Source organism: Molothrus aeneus, chromosome Z (assembly GCF_037042795.1).
Source record: "Molothrus aeneus isolate 106 chromosome Z, BPBGC_Maene_1.0, whole genome shotgun sequence".
Taxonomy (NCBI): domain Eukaryota; kingdom Metazoa; phylum Chordata; class Aves; order Passeriformes; family Icteridae; genus Molothrus; species Molothrus aeneus.
The window spans coordinates 49,486,149-49,507,358 of record NC_089680.1 but is presented as its reverse complement, the minus strand read 5'-3'; the positions used below and the strand labels follow the sequence as shown (position 1 = coordinate 49,507,358).

The following is a 21,210-nucleotide window of genomic DNA, read 5'->3' as shown; positions in this document are numbered from 1 at the left end:
TCAAGGCTGTGGTGTCATAAATATATCAATCCTTAACCTACCATTTTCATGGTTCTAGGAAACAACATGAGCAGGTATAAACAACATCCCATAAGCAAAATTATATTTGGACTGACTGGGTAGCTGATATTGCACATCCAGTTTTGAACAATAACAGCACCAGTAAGGGAATCAGCTGAGGAACGCTAACAAGACTTCAGTTAGGTCCATCTTACTTCACTCTGAAAGCCTGAAATTCAGCAGAAACTAAGCAGCTTTCCTCAGCTACTACTCTAATAAAAGGAACACAGGGACCAGCAATTGTCTTTTACAGTTCTGATGAAAGTCATAGGCTACCTAAACCCTGATATACGTCATCAGACATACTTAAGGAAGGTCCCTGAGAAATACATCTAAACTCAGTGTGGTAGTCCTCTTCCACAGATCCATTTGTTTTTTCATTTTGTATGTATACAAACCTCATGGAAGCATCCAAGGGTCCAGCAGCTGATAAGCAATCCAGTTGAAATCAATATCATGTAACAATGGTCAAAGTAGCACCAACAGTTCTTTTTAGAGAAGCTTCATACAGCTTACACAATAATTAATAGCACACTGCAAAAACACTTTGACAGGAGCACAATAAGCAGAGAAGCAAAAGATGGGGTATCAACACCAATCAAATCTAGAATGATCATCCTTTCCTCAACCTCATCACCATTATAATTTTCTTTCTCTTCAAAAGTCTCACTGAAGTTCATTGCTAGTAACAACTGCCATGCTCTCTCTATATAACAAACTGTTGGAAATCAAACCTGAAATAACTTCTCCACAGTAACTTCTAAACATACTTTTAAAAAGGGGCTTCCAGAATGTTAGATCATTCACAGCCCTTGCTGCAAAAAAGCCTCTTTTTGCTATATTTCTGGGAACCATAATTCAATCAAATTCAGGTCATCTTAGGCCATTTCATTTGGCAGCAACAGCATTCTTCTTACAGTGTTTGAAAAAGCACTACCTAAGCAAATACAAAAACGTGGGGCTGAGAAGTGAGCAGCTATACTATCAAAAAATTAACTGGAGCATCTTCATTGCCATGAGACGACTCATACATGAACTAAGTATTTTGAATTCACTAAGTTCCTGAGCCTAGACCCAAACTGGCTAACTTTCAGGATTATAAAAGTATTTGTGTATCAGTTGATTGCTGCCTACTATCTCAGTAGTACTGCAGATAACTGGGACTTTTCTTCAGAGCAGAAGATACTTATGCTGTTGCTAATGCTCTATCACTTCATGTGATGTTTTCAGCAGTGCTCATTTATACCATCTCCATCTTATTTTGTATGTAAATTTTCCTTTATTTAAGCAATCATGTCTCTCCATCACAGATGCCAAGAGACAGAAATACTCTTCTAAAGAAAACCAACCCACAGAGCATGTAGTATAACTCATGATTATTACTCATTATAACAGTGGTACAGTAAGCTGCATCAAAAAATGTGTTTACAAAAAATTTCCCTCCCCCAGTGATATACAAAAGCATGGCTTTTGTGTTTTGCATGTGTCAAAATGCATACATCGTGTTGCAATGTATAATAGAACAAATGAATAATTCATTCAGAGAGGCGCGATGCACAGATGACAGAAGAAAATACATACAAATTCTTACATCTACCAAGGCCAGTATGACAGAGGAAGAAAGAATCAAAACAAGAGGGACACCTGGCACTAAAGTCTCCAGAGTGGGATGAAAGGAAAATTTTAAAACTGGAAATCCTGCTATTCTAGGGATATCAGTGGACAGTGAAAACATAAGTAAAATCATTGCAAGCTACACAAAAAAAAAAAAGGATGTGATTCAGAAGCAAGCTATGGCACTTGTACCAGCACAAGCGACACAACTTTAGGCCAACAGTCTACTCATAAAAAAATCAAACATTTTCGTTTGCTTCCACTCTTTACTCCTGCAGTACAAGATTCTTTAAAATAATCATCAACACTGAAAGTATACAGGCATTTCTTCTTACTGTATTTCACATCAATGCTAGTCAGAGGGATTACCACATCTAAATAGAAACAATGAATCCTACAGAACAATACACAAAAGTTAAACTAAAACATAGGCTGAGTTTCTTCCTCCAAGATAATACAGTTAGCACTAGAGAATTACATTCAATGGTATTTTAAGCTGAAAGTCAAACATAAAGTTTTAATGATATAAAGGAAGAAAATGTCCTTCAGGAATTTAACAACACTAGTTTTTTAACAGCTGAGACTGCAAGCAAAATTTTCATGCTTGGTTACATAGAGCACAGTTCTGGTATTTGCTATCGCACACTACATCAATAGCAAAAACCTTCTGGAGGTGTCAGTAATTTCCTCTGTAACCTCTTCTTCTCACAGCTTATTCCAGCAGTTTTGTTAAATAAAATTCTGCTGCATTCGTTGTGATGTCTGGCACTCACCTACAAATGGGCTGCTACTGTGAGTGTAAAAAATATTGAGGATGCTGTATGAAAAATTAAGAACCATAGAAGAAACTGTCAGCCCCCTCCACTTGGTACAAGGCACAGCCGGCTTTTATCAGCTGATGAGCAAGCAATGTTCTTCCTCTTCTCTTTCCTCTTTTCTTCCTTTTTCTGACTAAATCCTACAGTTCTGTTTTGTGCAAATTTTATGTATGTCTAAAACAACTAATTCCCTAAGCCAGTGATCTCTTAAAAACTGCTCCTCATCATGACCTACTATCTCCCACCCTCATAAGTACCAGTGGACTTTTCCTAAGAAGGCAGATGTAAGGAAAAAAAATAGAAATAATAGAATTCACTATTAAACCTTTCAGTTTTTTGGAAGAAATACTATCCTCACTCCCCTATCTGGAAATATATCCAGAACACTAGTCCACTCCAACACCTTTAAATTTTCATCAATGCTCTTCTTTTCTGGATATATTAATTTGCTCTTTAATATTTTAAAACATTAATTAATTTACTATAGTAAAATCCTGATTCACACAAAGTTGCCAGAACATTCCCCTCCCTACCTTTACCTAATCAGGTAAAGGCTCAAAGAACACACACTTAAAAAGAACCTTTAACAGGAAGCACCTAGACTAAGAAACACCTGTTTTTCCTTTTTCCTTGGAAAATTACAAAAATAGTAGTTTATCCTTCTCAATAGAATAAGAGTAATGGCATTTAAGTTGTGTCTGCAGTCAAAACAACACAATTTTCCTTTGAAGATTAACTTTTGGAGAGATTTTCATGTCAAATACAACTATTCAGGTTTTCACTGCAGATGATATGTTTGCAGTGACCTGATGCTTTCAGGCTTGCTCCTTGCTATTTAACATCACTGCATGACTTTTCCAAGTAACCTTAAGCATACAGCTGTCTTCCTGCAAAAATTGTATTCTATATTACTATCTTTCTTGGGGCAGAGGGGGAACCTGTGTTACTAATATAAAAAGGCAAAAAAAGCCTGCTCTAGACTTGCTTCACATTGTTGAACATGCCCTAACTCCCAGTGAAGTAGTCTTCCTGTTGTCTTTATTCAAAGGACCAACAGGAAGATTTCACTGCTAGTATTGATAGTTTTCAAGAAAGAATATTTAAAACGGCTTTGTCAACATGCTCCTGATCAGCTTTCTAGTCAGCTACAAAAATGCTGATCCCTATATTTGACCTATATTCCACTATCATGTCCAGAGAAAGAGAAAATATTTGGCTATTCTACAATCCCTGGTTTCTACTTCAAAAATCCATTACACTAATCTTCTGTTACACCTCTTATCTTATACTACTTACCTTCTGTTTATTATGTTTTTAAGAAAAAAACAAAAAAAGCAGTATTTTCTCTCAAAGATTGTTCATGTTATCGTTCCTGTTGTACAATCCAAGATCAGATTGCTGCTGCTCTTCGAAGTTTATCTCAACAGGAATGCAGTCAAGATTTAGCAATACTGTTGCTAAATTTCAGGATAAGAATATGTCTGTTCGTTACATAAGTATGCAAAATGTTAAACCTGAAGCACAACTACCATAAAGTACGATAGTTGAATACTAATTTTGGCATGTTCAAATTATTATATAGGACATAAAGAAAGAATGATAAATTGTCTAGGGGATCTTTACATATTTTAAAATCATGCTACAGAAATGCGATATTTGTATTGTATATTTATTTTTAAACTTCAGTTCATCAGCTGAAAACAGTATCTCAGAACCACATGCTAAAAAGTCTTGCTTTGAAATATTTGACTACATTGAGATTTCCCTTTTCCCCTCTCGTTCTTCCTGTGAACTGGCAGTTCCTTCTCTCACTAGGAGGAAGGCTCCTGCTCCTGAGAATCTGCAACTAAAGAAGAGACTCAGTTTGAGTCTGAAGAGACTGATTTGTTTGTCTGTCAAACAAATCAGCTGTGTTCAGTAAACCTGAGCCACACAGCAGCACAAGAAGTGCTAAACACTCGAACAGGATGGAGGACCCTCATCTTCTGACTGATATCAAGAAAGGCTGTTGCTTGCTCAGGGTTTCAATTCCGGGCATTGTTGAAAGACTACTGAAGCTTGTCCAGTCCTCACATTATTATTTCTTCAGCTCTTACACCTGGGCATGAGCTGTACAGGAAGGGAAACCTGCAAAGTACCAAACGTGATTATGCAGCTTTGGAAGGTATGGTCAAGGCTCAAGTGGTGTTCTCCCCTGTTGCAACAGTTAGTGAGGTGGAGGTTTGAGCAGCAGACAAACCCTGCAAGTCAACAACCAGCTGTGATACAGTGTTGGCAATAAAGTTTTAGTTTTGATAACTATTAAACCCTTTTGAGAATAAGGACTGCTTGGAAGAGATGGGATCCACCAGGCTATGGTGGACAGATGCATCTTCACGAACAGGCTGGTCAAGGTGGTAAGAACAGTTTTATACAAAAAAAAAGTGAATATTAAGTTACAAAGTAGTGAACTCTGCTGAAGAACTAGGGGTGAGGAATGATATGAACAAAAGACACCTCATAGTCAACAAAACAGGTATGGGTAAAGCGGGATCACCTCAAGCATATGCACATAAATATACAAAGGCCTAAAGAAGAACACTCTGAAAAAAGCTTCATTCTTGGGAATCAGAAAGACTGGATGTGGTGTTGTTAACAGGGGTCTCAGGAAGAGGGAAGAGATGAGGATCTGACTCCATGTTTCAGAAGGCTTGATTAATTATTTTATGATACATATTATATTAAAACTATACTAAAAGAATAGAAGGAAGGATTTCATCAGAAGGCTAGCAAAGAAAGCAGAGAATGGAATGATAACAAAATCCTGTGTCTGACCAGAGAGTCTGATACAGCTGGACTGTGACTGGCCATTAATTAGAAACAACCACATAAGACCAATCAAAAATCCACCTGTTGCATTCCACAGCAGCAGATAATTATTGTTTTGTTTTGTTCCTGAGGCCTCTCAGCTTCTCAGGAGAAAAATCCTAGCAAAGGGATTTTTCAGAAAATATCACGGCTACAACTGGATGCATATGTGGAGTGCTTGTGCACTAATGCAGGCAGCATGGAGAACAAATAGGAAGAAACAGAGTTCTGTATGTAGTTGCAAGGTCACAGATGCACTGGGATCATGAAGTCATGGTAGGATAGCTCACATGCCAAGGTTGCTGACATGAACATATACAGGCTCCTTAGGAAGAACAAGCTAAGAAGGCAGTGACAGAAAGATGCCCTTTCTGTGACAGACCAAAGGGAACGCATGAGCCCTGCCTTAGGACGGATTTGAGCCAGCTGAGAGATTACTAGTCAGAATGACTAAGCAGATCAACATGAGTGACACTGTTACAGATTCCTGCTATAGACTGCCTGATCAGGATGACATCTTCATATAAGAACTGATGAAGCATTACAGGGGTAACTGGAGAGAAAGATGGGCTGGAAAATGGCTGAAATGCTAGGCTCAAAGGTTTCAGAAGCATGAAATCCATCTGGATTCACTAGCAGCATATCCAAGGGGTTAAGAGTATTAAATGTCTTTAGGGACCTAGATGATGAGACAGAGAGCAATTTTTCATATAATATAAAAATGGAAGGCATGTTTGACACACCTGATAGTTGCATTGCCATATAGGAGAAATTTGACAAGCCGGAAAAACAAGCTGAGAGTAACCTTACACATTTCAGAAAAGTTAAATGCAAACAAACCCTATTCACCAGTATATAGGGAGGGTAAGCTGGTTGGAAAACAGCTTTGCAGACAAGAAACCAGGCAGAAACCAAGTGGAACACACTCCAGCAATGTGTCCTTGCAGCAGAGAAAGCAAACAAAAACCTGGGCTGTGTTGGGAAGACTGCTGCTGGCAGGCCAAGGGAGGTACTGCTCAGATCTGTTAAAACCGTGTCTGAGCTGCTGCATCCAGGCCTCCTCAGTAAGAGAGACACCTGGACATACACGTAAGTTCAGCAAAGGGCAATTAAGATGATTTAACAGACTGTAGTTCCTGTCAAATGAGGTGAGATTGAGTGAGCTGTGTTTGTTTAGCCACAAGAAGAAAAGGCTCAGTAAGATCTTATCAATCCTGTGTATAAATAACCCGATGGCTTATTCTTCTTTATACCCTCACATAATCTCAATGGTGTCTGGTTAACAGACAAGGGGTAGTGAAAACAAACTGAAAAATACTTCCAACTGCAAAAAACTAAATTGACAGTTCCATTCAGTTCATCACTGAAGCTTTATTGCATTAAACTACTTCTAACACTACTGACTATAGTTTCAAACAACAATCAGGGCCAATTACCTTACCTTGCACTGATTTCAATTTAAAGTGTGAACCTGTATGTCTAGTTTTAATTCAGGTTACTTTCCAGTAAGTTCACACTTGAATGAACTCTTCTCTAAAACAATTGTTTTTTTTTCATTTAAGATAGTTATCTGTAAACTACAGAGGAAAAAATCATTAGTCATGTTCCACTTAAACGTACTGACTAAGCCACATCCTTAGGGAATACCAGCCAAGGTAAAACTCATGTAAAAACACAAAAATGTACAGATAAAAAAAACCCTATGTATTTAATTCATTAAATAAACAATTACTTACATTTTCTGAAGAACCTGGGCCATCACAACCCCACTCGTTAAATCTTCCACGGTCTGGCATGGTGCCTCAACATTAAATGTTTGGATCTATGTGAGAAAGGAAAAAGTTATTCTTATTTCCCTCAATGTAAAGGAATTTTCAAAGGTTTGAAAAAAAATACTACCAAATAGCAAAAATAATAAACTCCACATTTTTAGCATACATGTTCGGTTTAAAAAGCTTTATATTTAATAGTCAAAGACACAAACATCTTGTTTTCTTATCCCTGTTTTCTCAATAAACTGCTACAAAAACCAGTATTACATTCTCCAAAAGGCAAACTTTCTACTGCATTTTCTACTTACTGAAAGTCATCAGTGCATTCAAGTACTTCCATATAATCTTGTGTATATATTCAAGTACACGCTCTCAATCAACAAAATAAACTCAATTTTTAGAAGGAACAGTGATCTCACAGAACACTCATCAGCTCCCCACAATGAGAAGATGAAATGTAGATTGACATACATATTCCAAACTTGATTAATCCCTACTATCAGATGGAAGAGAAGAACACAATATTGCTAAACCATGATTGGTCTATACACTACTAGAATTCTGAATATTTCATGCTAATGTACTAACACAGTGACATGCACCACAGTCCGCACAAAGCTCTTTTCTTCCTTGCTCTCTTGATGAGAAGAATCAGTCCACTTCAGGGCAAGCTTTTTAACTGGTTTAAGTTACTTGATAATTTACTTTAAAATGACATTATTTTTAAATGATGTGGATGAGTTCGCAACAATTTTTATGGTATTATTTGGAGGGTATCTGTCTAGTGCTCTCTGCTACTATCCTCCTCCTACAGGAAATTTGGGCTTATTTGTAGAAAGCAAATTTTTTCATACACACAAGGGATAAAGCAGTCTACAAAAGCGCTCGCAGTTTCAGAGTACATAAATGTTAGATACATCAATCATTTTTTTCTGAACATAATGTGCAACCATTCATGCTTTAGCAGCATTTGGAAGAGTAATAGTTGTTAGACATTTCTCAATAAATACCCTTTATATGTGTGTATTACAATAAAAGACAATTCATGTTTCAGTGGGAAATTTTGGAGGTCTTCCTCTGAGAAGGCTCTCAGAAAGTCAAGTGCACAACAGCCAGATTCTCCTTATACCTTTGGAATAGTATATCATTATACCTTTGGTATAAGGACTCTAGGCCACTGTAAGGTACAATTAGTAATGTAGACATTCTAGCAATGCCATTTAACATTAATTTGGAGTACAGGCACCTAGATGAATTTTCCTTTTTTCCCTGTATTCTGGAGAAAAAAAACTAACACTCAAGTAGGAAAATAAAAGCCATTATATCCATGAAGAGTCAAAAATTGAGCTCTCAGAGCATGTTTCCTGGTCAACTCTGACCAGTCAGTAATAATGAATGATGTCCATGTTCCAAAAGCACATGAATAAATTACTGAGTGGCATATAAGACAGACAAGAGTGACTTCTGCACTTCTGATTCAGATTTTCTTACAGCATGGTCTGAACTACCTGAAAAAACCCCACAGCTGCCTCTCCAGAAATCAAGAAGCCATCATAGGTTGTCAGGACACTAGATGAAAATCAGAGTGGGTGGGTGAGGAAAAAAACCCACGCATGAAAGCACAACCTAACAGGATACAACACTGAATTACTATTTTGCCAGAAAACTGAATTTACCAGTAGTTTCTGATTTGTGGCAACAATGTTGAAGAAATACAGAGACAACTCTGAGTCCCCAAGTCAGCAAAATATTTAACAATATTAATAGTTTACAGCTACAACAATAAGATCTGCAAAAACATTGTGGATACTTATGCTTGAAGAAGTTTAAGATGCTAAAAAGATAAAATTATCAAGCACAGACAATGAAAACCTTTCTTCTAATTTTGTGTATTATACATTTAAATAATGAAAATTGAAATAATTTTGCTGCACAAGACCCAAATCAAAAAATCCCTTAAGAACTACTACTGTTACAGTTTTCCAGAAGTAGACAAGGTTAAATGTTCTTTTCAAATAAGCAACAGCAACATAATTACAGTTTACAGAGTGCAAATTAACCAGAGTGTTTTAGATTTATTTTGTAACTTGATATACAAAACACTTCCTTGACTAAATAAAAGTGTATGTAAATGATACCACTACACTGAAAGATGAGCAAGTCAAAGAAAGATAAGCAAGTCTATTTCCAAAACACAGAGGAAAAGGATGCACATTCTCTGTTATTTTGTGTATAATTTTATCATCATACTTCCCTAACACTTTACATAGAAGAAAGGTCTAAAGTATTGTTAAGGTTCAGTTAACCTATCTGAACTCTTTCTTCCTGCCATAGACACACATGCAAAATTGCCATTGAGGAAAATAATGTTTCTCATAGTTAGACATCAAAGAAAAGAAAGAAACTAGTGGGTATTTTATCTGTATACACATTTAAATTTCATAATAAATGAAATTTAATTTTACATTTAGTTTATATATTTTTTATATTTAGTTTTAGTGTAAAAAATTATAAATTTTGTTTTCATATTTCAATTGTGCCAAATTTATACTGCAAAACATTTACACAAATCTTAAAAATAAAGAACTATAGGCTTTTCATATCCTTCAGAGATATGAAAGTTACAAATTTTCTTCAAGAAACTTTACACAAAATAGCTTTTCAAATTTACATCAAAGTCAAACTCCTATACCATTGCCAGTTCTACAATATGCTAAACTTAAGTAAGGCATAGAAGGGAGAAGATTATAAGAATGTGGAAAATGATAAGAATGTGGCAAGACACAGAGATCCAGCTATTGAGACAAGCAAATTTTTGTGTGTGTGCCTCAGTAAACAGTAAACAGCTATTCAGTAACAGCTGTTAAAACAGTGCTTTTCCTGTGCATTGAGATGTATCTCCTCCTGGAAGACTACTCTCCCTTCCTGCACCAACTGCTCCTCTGCTCCTACTTCTTCAGTGCTTGCAAAGCAGTTCTCATCGTTACTTCCACAACACTGAAAAATAATTTCTGTTTGCTGTTATGATTACTGGGGCTATTTCCCCATTTCTTGAACTGCTGTACAGAGCCTGTATGTCATGTCTGTGGGCACACATGAATCTCATAAAGATCAAGGCCAAGTGCTGCATCTGAGCTGGGGCAACCTCCCCTACCAACACAGGCTGGGGGAAGAACAGATTGAGAGCAGCCCTGCCAAGAAGGATTTGGGGGTGTTGGTGGGTGAGGCTGAACATTAGTCAAAAATATGCATAGTCAGCAGGTTAAAGGTGATTTCTCCCCTCTACTATTCTCTCATGAGACTCTCTACTACTCTCTCCCTAGAGAGAGTAGACTAGATCTCTCATGACTCTTAGTACTACAGCGAGCTCTAGGGTCCTTCGTACAAGGAAGACACAGACAAGTTTGAGCAGGTGCTGAGCAGGACTTTCTTCCTATGATGAAAGGCTGGGAGAGTTGGGGTTGTTCAGCCTGGAGAAGAGAAGGCTTCAGTGAAACCTCACTGTGGCCTTTCAGTACTTTAAGGGAAGATGGGGGCATACTTTTAAATAGGCCCTGTAGCAACCAGAAAAGCAGTAACTGTTTTAAGTTGAAAAATCATAGATTCAGAGTAGATAAGGAAGAATTATTCTATGATGAGGGTGGTGAAACACTGGATCAGAGAAGTGGTAGATGCCCTATCCCCAGTAAGGCTGGGCTAGGCTCTGCACAACCTGATCTAGTTGAAGACATTCCTGCTCAAAGCCGGGGGAAGGTTGGACTACCTGACATTTAAAGGTCCCTTACAACACAAACTATACTATGATCCTACCACATAAGACTCTGAGGAAAAGAAAGGGGTAAAGTGAAAAACCTCAGCACTTGACTTAATCACTAGGTCTAACAGGCCTTCATACCTTCCATCAACTATCCTTCAATGAGCAAAAAGGGTTCTTTAATTTTACTGAATATTAATCCAGATCTCTGATCTACATGGACACAGAGAGTCAAATTTTATAAAAACCTTAGAATAAGAATTAATGGGTTACTGTTACAATGCAAAGGAGGTTATCACTGGAGACTGAATAATTGCTTCAGGAAGACAATATCTTAGAAAATTTGAGTTAAGAATTCCTGGTTACATATATGACTAGTTAGGATTTGTTAGCTGCTAGGGATAGGATGCAAAAATGTATTTTATGAAAATACTTTTGATATGAAGGTCAGTGAACTGGACAAACACTCAGTTGTCATAGACATTAGGTGAAAACCAGGATAAAAATGTAATGGGGAATCCAGCATCCCATGAAACTTGATGAGAAAAAGAGTAAGAAACCAAACAAAGCAAACCAATTCCACCTCAAAGACAAAAAAATTCTCAATGACCTTTTCCTTCTCAAGATTAAGGGATAATGAAAGACTTGCTCTTTGCACAGTGATTATATACACGGCTTGGTTTCTATTAATGATAGAGTTACATAACAAACCTCTCAAATATTCTTTTGGAACAGTACCTGAAATTGTTATTAGTGGTTCTTAGCAGATAAAACTCTGTGTGACTGGTTACCTTAAGTGCGAGCACAACAAACAGTAACACCCAGTTTCCAATTTATCCAAGCAAAGCACTCCCCAGTCACTGGTGGGGGACAAACTGAGCACAGGTCCACAGATTCTGACCAACCTGCTTGTTTCTGTCAGGTTTTGCCACTCTCTTTCCCTCTCCTTAGCATTACAACTATTATTAACAATTATTATTACTGTTGTTGTTGTTATTAGCATATTTAGTACTATGTTATATTAATTATTGGTACTATTCTATACTTATGTTATGTCTAGCCTATTATTATTGCTGTTGTTGTGTTGTTTTGTTTAAATGATTAAATTTTTCTCACGTCAACCTGCAAGGTTTACCTTTTCTTTTCCATTCTTCTTCTTCCACAGGGGAATCAGTGGGGGAATGAGTTGCATGATCCTTAATTCCCAAAAAGGATTTAGCCATGGCACCACCAATTTAGAATTATTCATCCACTATTTCACTATATCTGTGGAACTGACCATGCAAGCTTACAGGTGGTTGCTATGCAGAGTCGAGAACAATGCCATGCCAGCACAGAAGAAACAAATCACAGAGACAAGACAGGGAGAAGTGGCTGTGCAGGATGCAATGAGCGCATTGGCAGAGACGAATAAGGTGACACTTCTGTCCTTGCACATTAATCCTGTATTACCCACAAGATCTGCAAGAATCTCACTAAAACAACATTTACTCAGCTTCATTGCCTGGAGGAAACCAGAATAATTCTTCGCACAACAGGGAGATAATTAACTGATACACAGAGTTGTTTTTCCTCAGATGTAAAATTCTTGTATTGAGACAGTCCTTTCAAATTAGAAATGGATTCTCATCCTAAAAGCATATCTTGTCCTTTTGGATAACTTTAGGATTTCTTTGCCCATTTTTCTCCTCACAGTTCGTAACACTGCAATCTTCTGCCTGCATGGTCATGGCATAAGCTGTTTTTTCATGCTTTCCAAGGTAACAGCAGACTGCGTGAAACAAACAATGGGGAAACAGATTCTCTAACAAGCAGCAGCTTTATTCCAAGATCTGAATTTGTGAATGTTTCCACTGATTTTTAGATTGTCAGACTTTCATTACTAAAATCTCAAAAGTTACTTGTGATCCAGCTGTAATGTTAGCTACTCAATTAGCCCAACAAGGAAATGACAAGATTTTTACATTACTGGTCAGGGTGGGGATTCTTCTAGGGAAGAATTTGAATATTATTTTTTTATTAATTTGCCTCTTATTTTATGTATATTGTGTTTAAACCCAAATATCTGAATAGGCCAAAGCCATGAAATATCTCAATCAAAGTATTTATTCAAAGTGATGTTTTTTCAGTTATTAAATATTTCCTTTGCCGAAACACAGTGCAGAAAGCAGAAGACACACCTTGACTAAAGCTTACTTACCAAAGGATTTAAGAGATAAGAGAGCCAGAGAGCCATGAGAGCAAAAACCAGCTACTACCGCACTGTCTTGGCCTTGCCATCAAATTGCTGCTAACTGACGTGTTCAAGTATGACAAATTATTAAGATACATTGAACAGAGTCTCAAGTCTGAATGGTTTTTGGTTTAACCACTTCAGAAACATTAATGAAAACACAATCTGACCTACCCACTCCTGTGGTAAAAATTAATGTATTCCTGTTTTCAGGAATACATACTTTCAGCTGAAAGCCAGATGAGCCAACTGATGAAAAAGAATTCTAAACAGCATTTGTAATGAAGATAAAATGAAGATATATAATACATAAAAGAAGGCCTAAAACAGCAACATAAACCAACAGTTCTTTCCAAGCCTTCATCTATTAAATCACGTTTTATTTAAAAGTAGTATGTATCAGTCAATGCTTTATCTTTTCAAAATAAAAGCCACTAATAAAGTGCCAAATTGCCAAGCATTAAATCAATGGATCCACATTTATGGGATACATACATTCACACTGCACCAAGCACCAATGAATTTTAGAAAGCTTCAAAAGTGCCTTTTAAGACTAGAAGTATCTTCTTTCCTTTTTTGGAAAAAAAACAAACCAACCCAATCCAAACACAAATGGTAGGCTTTCCAGGAACCAGTAGCTTCCTTTGCTAATCGAAGTACAAAATTTTCCATCTCTACTGCCCAGAAGAGACAAAATAACACACAATGATGTCATATTAAACACAGAATAGAATATCTTCTGCCTTCAGCACTCTGACTCACAGAAGCCCAGATAGTAATCCAGCTCACAGAACTGGGACACCTGAAGTCTCACCAAAGGATAATGAAACTTTTCTGTAAAAGTGTGTGTTCAATAAAAATAGCATAACAGCGCTCAATGAACGAAAGAGTGAAAATCTTTCTATTCTGAATTAAGATGGCTAAGCTAGTAAAATCTGAACAACATCAGGCAAACGTGCCCAAACAGATCCATACTAAAATAAGTATCAGGCAGCAAGATATAGCATTTATGTAAGGGCACAGGGCCAAGAAAACTCAATTTACTTCTTGGCTAGTGGCTAGCTAGAAAAACTGTAGAAATTTATACATATTTCTAACATTACATAAAGAAAAAAAAAACAAACAAAAACAAACAAAAACTCACAAAAACTACAACACAATAAGAAAACAAACCAAAAAAACCACCAGAACAAATCAACCCAACAAACAAAAGAACAAAAAATAAATAAACAAAACCAAAACAACAAATAATAAAAAATAGCCTTCCCCTTGCAAAATACAGAAGAAGAACAACTATTTAAAGCCCATAGTTCCAACCTTTGCACCTATAATTCAGATGTGAAACAGTCTCTATTGACAGGTGAAAGAAATACCTCTCTTCTCTGACAAGCACAGAAGATGAATCCGAGAACACTAAGTTCTACTGAAATACCATCTGCATAAACTTTCTGACCCATGGGGAAACACAGGCTTTCACAAGATCACATGAGTAAGAAAGATTTAGCAGCTAAAAGATAGGATTAAGAGAAAGCTGGCACTAAATTTTCAGCAGGTTAAGAAATTTCAGACTTAACAGATTCTAGGACTGGTAACAGATGTATCTGTAATCTGTAAAATTAGGATATCTTGCCTAGTTTAAGTCTTCTCCTTTTCTTTATTTATATTTCAACAAACAATTACCTGAACTTCATGGAATTTTGTGCAGAATACGATTTTTCAGAGGCTGACCAAATTCCGTAAAAAAAGGCAGTAGCTACCATGTGACAGGCAGCCATCTTCTGACACTGACCATAAAATTAAATCATTACCCCTGCCAGAGGGATCAAGTCATGCTGGGCTTTTTTTCTAGCCACAAATGGGGCAGTAGAATTCATAAAGTCAAAATCAAACATGCAGACAAAAAGCACACAAAAATAAATCAAACCAAAAAACCCACGCATAAATTCTGTTGCAGTTAATCACACACTTATTTCTACTTAGTCCTACACTGAAGTGAAACTATGGATACATTGCTGCCATAGCAAACAAGTTCAGTCAAAGATTTATCTTACGTAATCCTGAAATGTAGTAAGGTTGTAATTCATTTAATACTTTGCAAAACTGCACTGAATAAATTACAGATGCTCATTTTCCTGACCTGTTGTCCCCAAAACATAAATCATGTGGTTAAATACACATTTCTTGTTTAATATTTTAACTTAGCTACCTTGAGAGACAGCTTACATGGGAAGTCCACAAGGGATACAAAGCAATACAACACTTACAGCATGACACACTTTTGCAAAGAAACTTGCAGCTTAATGGCATGAAAGAGCCCTAGGAAAAAAATCTCAGGGCTAAAGCACATTATCATCAGATTTACAATGCATCTTCTTGTGCAATACTTGCTCCAATACCTGTACCACTTCAAAAACACTTCCTGTGTGCTCCCTTTGAAAAGATCCCATCCCTTTGTGGCCCCAGCTAGTCCACTGAAACACAACTCCAGCTTTGTATCCATTCAGAAGCTTCTGCCTGACACAGGCAGGAGCAAAGCACTGGCTGGACTCCCCCACCCTTAACCTTAGAGAGCTTTTCCCTTCACTGAAACCCTTCTCCTTTCCATGCTGTCTCTTTGTTCTCTGCTCTGAATGAGCAGTACTAGGGAATTCACACGAGGGAATGGTCTAAGTCACGTATGGCAAATGCAGACAGAAAAACAATACAAGCATACTCTGCAGTGCAGGAAACCACTACTAGTGGTTAAAGAAAGAGTTAATCCTTCTCCCTTTCCTGTATGGCAGGACCTGCCAGGCTGTTGGCAAGAAAAGCCACAAGGACACTACTACTCTCTTCCCCTCACTTTCAACCATGCATTCCTGATGTAGCCTTGTGCTAGTGTTGGTTGCCACGTGACAGATAACCTCGCTGTTGTTTGGGGTTTTTTTCTAATTAATCACTAGGACTTGCAAATTAAATTGATTTTAAAACCCCCAGACTTAGGTTCTGAAGCTGGGGCACTTAATAAACCGAATTTAGGCAAAGACCTTTCTAAATGACCACGCAAAAGAGTCAGCCAAAACGAGAAAGCAGCGAGTGCAATTGTGTAGCAGGGGAGAGAGGAGAAACCCAAGGCTCAACTTGAATGTCTACACATTGTAGCAAAGATTTCTAATGGTCCAGGAAGAACAGAAGGACAGAATATGATCTCAACGTTTACAAGCCCCAAAATATCACAATTAAGACAGACAGTTGTGCAAAATTCACAGTTTGACTTAATCTCTTCGAAACATCTGTGTTTAAGTATTTCAGAGAAGACAGAAACGGATTTCTCTCCACACCTCCCACTTTGAGATTAACGAGCTAACAGAAAACTTGTTTCCTTTACACTCTCTAAGGTTCATAGTTCCCAGTAGCAAAGTCTGTTTCTTTTCCACACAACAACTCAAAAGCCTTCACCAAAAGATGAGGGGGCAGAATTGGAAGCTGAAATTGAGCACATACTAAATCCTATGGAAATGTCTTTTTTCTTCAGAGAACTTACTGTAAATGTACACTGTACAGAACAGCTCTACAGGAAGGAGAAAACGGGAAAAAAAGCAGAATGTAGGACAAGGCCCCAAAGAATGAAAATCTAACAGTGTCAAAATGCATGCATGATGAATGATGCCAGCACCTCCAGATTCTTTGTTTAGTCAGACTGACTTCAAAACTGGGGGGACGATGGCAGGGAACAAATACAAACCATATCCTATTACCTTTATTTATTATATTCCTATGTCATCAGCCTTCTGTCACTTGCTCTTCAATATAATCTTGAAGAGAAATTCCTGTTTCTGCCTGACTTCTCAGCAATATGTTAAAAAATCCCTCTTATCTAATAATGGTGCTAGACACTCCAGCTCCTTCAAACATGGTGAATGTTACACTCAGAATATTACAGTCATAGACAACTATCCCTTTAAAAGCTGAAGCAATAGATTCTTTACTATCTTAGTGAGAGGTCATAAAATATAAAAAAAAGGTTGTTCAGCTGACTGGTCTTTCATATTAGTTGCAAGGGCTGTGATCTGCCATGTTCCTCAAGCCATATTCCACGACTGCAGACAAGTTCAAGTGGTTTTGCCCTCTGAACAACAACACATTGTATTCAAAAGAATAGTTTTCTTGATTCCCTGTCATCATCAGCACAATCAACCTCTCCTAAAAAATATTTTTTTTCAAGAGGTAAGACAGGCTGATGCAATTATATTATCAGAAGTAAATGAAACTCTACAACCTTGTGGTCAGTGGCCAAGGAGTGGAAGAGAAACAATTTAAACAGGCACAGCAAGTAGTCTACAATCTTGGCATCTACAAGAAACCAGAAGATTATTTAAAAGCGCAAATGCACAAGGGTCAAGAACAGCATAATAGTGTAATCTAAAAAGAATATAACTGGATGATGAGGAAAAACAGCCTTCCCAGTAGATTCCCCTAGTAACTCCTCTTTGAATAGAGTGCCTATCAAGCATTTGCAAGCAGCCGTCCTGAGGAATCTGTTTCAGTAGTTGGTCACCTGTAGTTGGTCTCTACACTTCATACTACTACAGATAAATCCTTACAGTTGGGGATAGGCCATGACACAGAAGACAGAGATACACTGTACTGAGGAAATTTTTCAGCCAAAAAGGGGGAAAGGTCAGTATAAATAACCAAAGTGCTTAAAAGGTGGAGGATGCTGGAACAGGAGACATGCAGTGTTCAGAAAGTTCTCACTTATTACAAAAGTTTTAACAGAAACTCTATTTGGCCTTGAGGGTTGGAAAAGAAAGCAGGCAAGATGCAGTTTGGTGGAGGCAGCACATATTAAAATAAGCAATATTTATCACAATGAAAGAAAGTTTATGACATCTCCACACCAACTTACTACTTACAACCACTTAGCAGCAGCCTGTTTGAGGAATCCTCCTGTTTACATACTAATGCTAAGCAATCTTTTCAGTATCATATCTTAGTTCTACACTAGAAAAGAAAACTTCTCAGGTTACACAGCAAAAGCCTGTAGCTATCAGAATGATTTCATACACATTAAAGTGTAATTGGCACAGCCATGTTTGGCAGCTCTCCACATTTTATGAAATGCCTCAGCTATGTATCGAAGTTGAGAGAGCTCCTGACACTACACACACACAAAAACAACCCAAACCAAACACCAAAACCCAATGTGTTCATATATAAACCAGTCTTAACTTTTAAACAGAAAAAGAAGTTGTCAATCTCTGTTAGATACGTTGAAACAACTTTAGTATTATTGCAGTTTACCTCGTAGCTGCATTTTTCTAAACTACCTTGGCTGAACTGCATCTTGGATAACAATCCCATAGTGCGTAGGGTAGTCTCAAAAGGGAGTTTTGTGGGAGACTTTTGGTAGAGCAACAATTCTACAATTACAGTAAGTTGCTAACACTGCCAAAGTGCAATTATCATTTTTGAGAGGCCAGTACTTGGCCTCCAGTCCTTCGTTCAGTTTTCCTCAAGTTGCCACTACTGTGGCTGTCACAAAACAATATCATGGTCACCTGCTAAAGTGGTATTAAGTCAAAACTCATCCAGGTGTTCAAAATCCTGAACAAAAATTATTTAGGAAGCCATTTGATGGCGTTGTCAGAGAGGTGAAAAATAAACAAGAAGCTAGCTAGAGCCAAAGCCTAACAACAAAAATGGGTATTGGCAGAATATTAAAAAATAAACCAAAACATATTCAGAGGTAGGCAGCTTGCTCCAGCTTAAATGCAGCAGAAGAGAAATCACAGGCATGTAGGATAAAAAGCCTAAGTTATATGCTCCTTAATTAAAATCATGAGGTGGTAGAGGGAGGAACACTTTCTTCTCACTCTATCTGAGCAAACATTCATTTTAGGCCAAACAGCTTCTCAGACTTGCAGAAATCCTTATCTATTCAAAACACAGACAAACCAGTTTAAGTACTTCTGTATGAATTAAGCAAGCAACCTGGGAGGCTAAACCAGTTCTAAAGAGCAGCCAGCTTCTCTGGCATAATGGGAAATGACTGGCCTTCCCAGATGTGCATACACTGTTATTAAGACAGCTCTACCCTCCTATCTAAATGAACGGTTTCTCAAGAATCATTAGGGGACTTGAGAGAAAGCCAAACAAAAAAAGCATCTTCTTTATACACAGTCAGTTTCACTGAGGAGCAAAAAACTTCACTGCCTCTTCTGCAAGTTTCATGTATGCTGGAATAAACTAAAGTCACCTTTCTTCATTTTTTTATTACTGAGTCTGTTTCAAAGCCACATTCCCACATAAATGATGAAACTGTAAAATAATCCATAACTTCATACATTAATCTCAGAATAAAGCTGATCCATTCAAATGCTGTTTAAAATGATTTATTTCTGCTAGCCAAAAGAGATGCAGGTAGTCTCCTCATTAGTTCAGTATTTGAGAAGTATAAAGGCACCTGTGTGGACCATTTCTACAGACAGGACCAGGCTGCACGGGATACGTACAGCTTCAGGACTGCAGATTATAAAGACTGAGCCTCTCACTCAACTTTTCTTTGCCAGTATTAACATGTGTCAACTTCCTCATATTGGGACTTTTTATTCCCCACACCTGAAAGAGAAAGCATGGAAAGAGAAAGCAAAATAAGTGTCCAACACTTGTCCATAACAAATATGGAAAAGCTGGCAGGAATGTGAAGGAAAGTGAAACTCAGTGACTTATTGCAGACCTACATGAAGCACTTCTCCGAAAACCTCTTCCCCAAAATTGTCACCTTCTATACTTTCCAGGCCATGTGCTCACTCCTAACAATAAACTATTTCCCTTGCTCATCCTTTCCGACTTTCATTGAGAAATCTAACCTGTTATTCCCCAGGAACTCACTCATCACCATCAGAGCTTCAGTCAGCTCCGGCTTCTCATAGAAAAAAAATCTGAAAATTTCTCTTTCTAGTTAACAATCAGTTGTATTGCAGCGTTTCATATTCTAGGTATTTACTTGGCAATTTTGAGTATAGAAGGGAAAAAATCCAAACCAGCCTCAAACCAAAATCCAGAGGTTTTAAACAACTGACCAATTACTCAGCTACTACAGAAAGTTAAATTCCACGTCTATGTTATGGTCATTGCTCAGACTACAGGTAGCTGCAAAGCCAGGTTTAATGTCCACCATATTTTGGCTGCTCTTTGAGTGACAGCATAACCTAAAGACATTTATGGGAAAAACTACCAATATTAAAGTAGTATAGAGTAATTTTTATCATAAAATCATAGAACCATAGAAGGGTTTGGCCTGGAAAAGCACCTTGAAAATCATCTGGTTCCAATGCCCCTGCCATGAGCAGGGACACCTTCAGCTAGATCAGGTTACTTAGAGCCCCATCCAACCTGGCCTTGAACACCTCCAGGAATAAATATATCACCTCTTAGGCTGATACTGTAAAATCCTCGACCTCATCGATGAATTCTGTCTCTCGAGACTTAACCACTGCTTAAAAATCAGAGAAAAATAAACAGGCGGAAATGCAAGTTTCCGGTCAGAAAGGCGGCCTTGCTGGTCAGAGGGAGACGGGCAGGTACGAACAGCGGAGTACTGACATACAACGGCATAGGAGGGACCCGAGCCCCGGCCTGCAGCTCGCCAGCCCAGCCCGGGCGCACCTGGGGGCGCTCCCGCGCCGGCCCCCCGGGCCTTTGTTCCCCCGCTGCAGGGGCAGCGTTGAGGCGGAGCATGGCCCTGCCCAGGCACCCCCGATGCGCCAAGATAAGACATAAACAAAGCAAGGCCGGGCCGCCGGGGCTCCGCCGACCCGACGCGGCCCGGCCGGGGTGCGGGCCGCGGGGCCTCCATCACCGGAGCGGAGCCGCGGCAGGGCGAGAGGCGCCCGGCGCCGCGGCCCTGAGGCGCGACCCAACTCGGTGCGGGCGGGCAGCGCGCACTCACCCAGGTGAGCAGGCTCTCGCCGAGCTCGGCGCGCTCCAGGCTCTCCACGTTGAACATGGCGGGACTGCGGGGCCGCGGCCGGGTCGGTACCGCCGGTCCCGCCCCGCCCCGTCCCGGGCCGGGCGGTGGCGCCGACACGTCACCGCGCCCTGACGGACCGGCCGCGTGCGCCTGCGCCC

General features: G+C 38.6%; 1 protein-coding gene across 5 annotated transcripts in view; it reads right to left on the bottom strand.

The window, feature by feature from the left end:
- HOOK3 (hook microtubule tethering protein 3) overlaps nucleotides 1–21,141 on the bottom strand; it is an 85,858-nt gene extending 64,717 nt beyond the window's left edge. For all 5 annotated transcript variants that reach the window (XM_066568623.1, XM_066568624.1, XM_066568625.1 and 2 more), the window contains exons 1-2: nucleotides 21,032–21,141; nucleotides 7,076–7,161 (exon numbers count right to left, since the gene is read on the bottom strand). In XM_066568623.1, the coding sequence (XP_066424720.1) occupies nucleotides 7,076–7,161; nucleotides 21,032–21,088 (143 nt within the window). In that variant the 5' untranslated portion in view covers nucleotides 21,089–21,141. The remainder of the gene's footprint in view (nucleotides 1–7,075; nucleotides 7,162–21,031) is intronic.
- Between the last annotated feature and the right edge of the window lie 69 nt (nucleotides 21,142–21,210).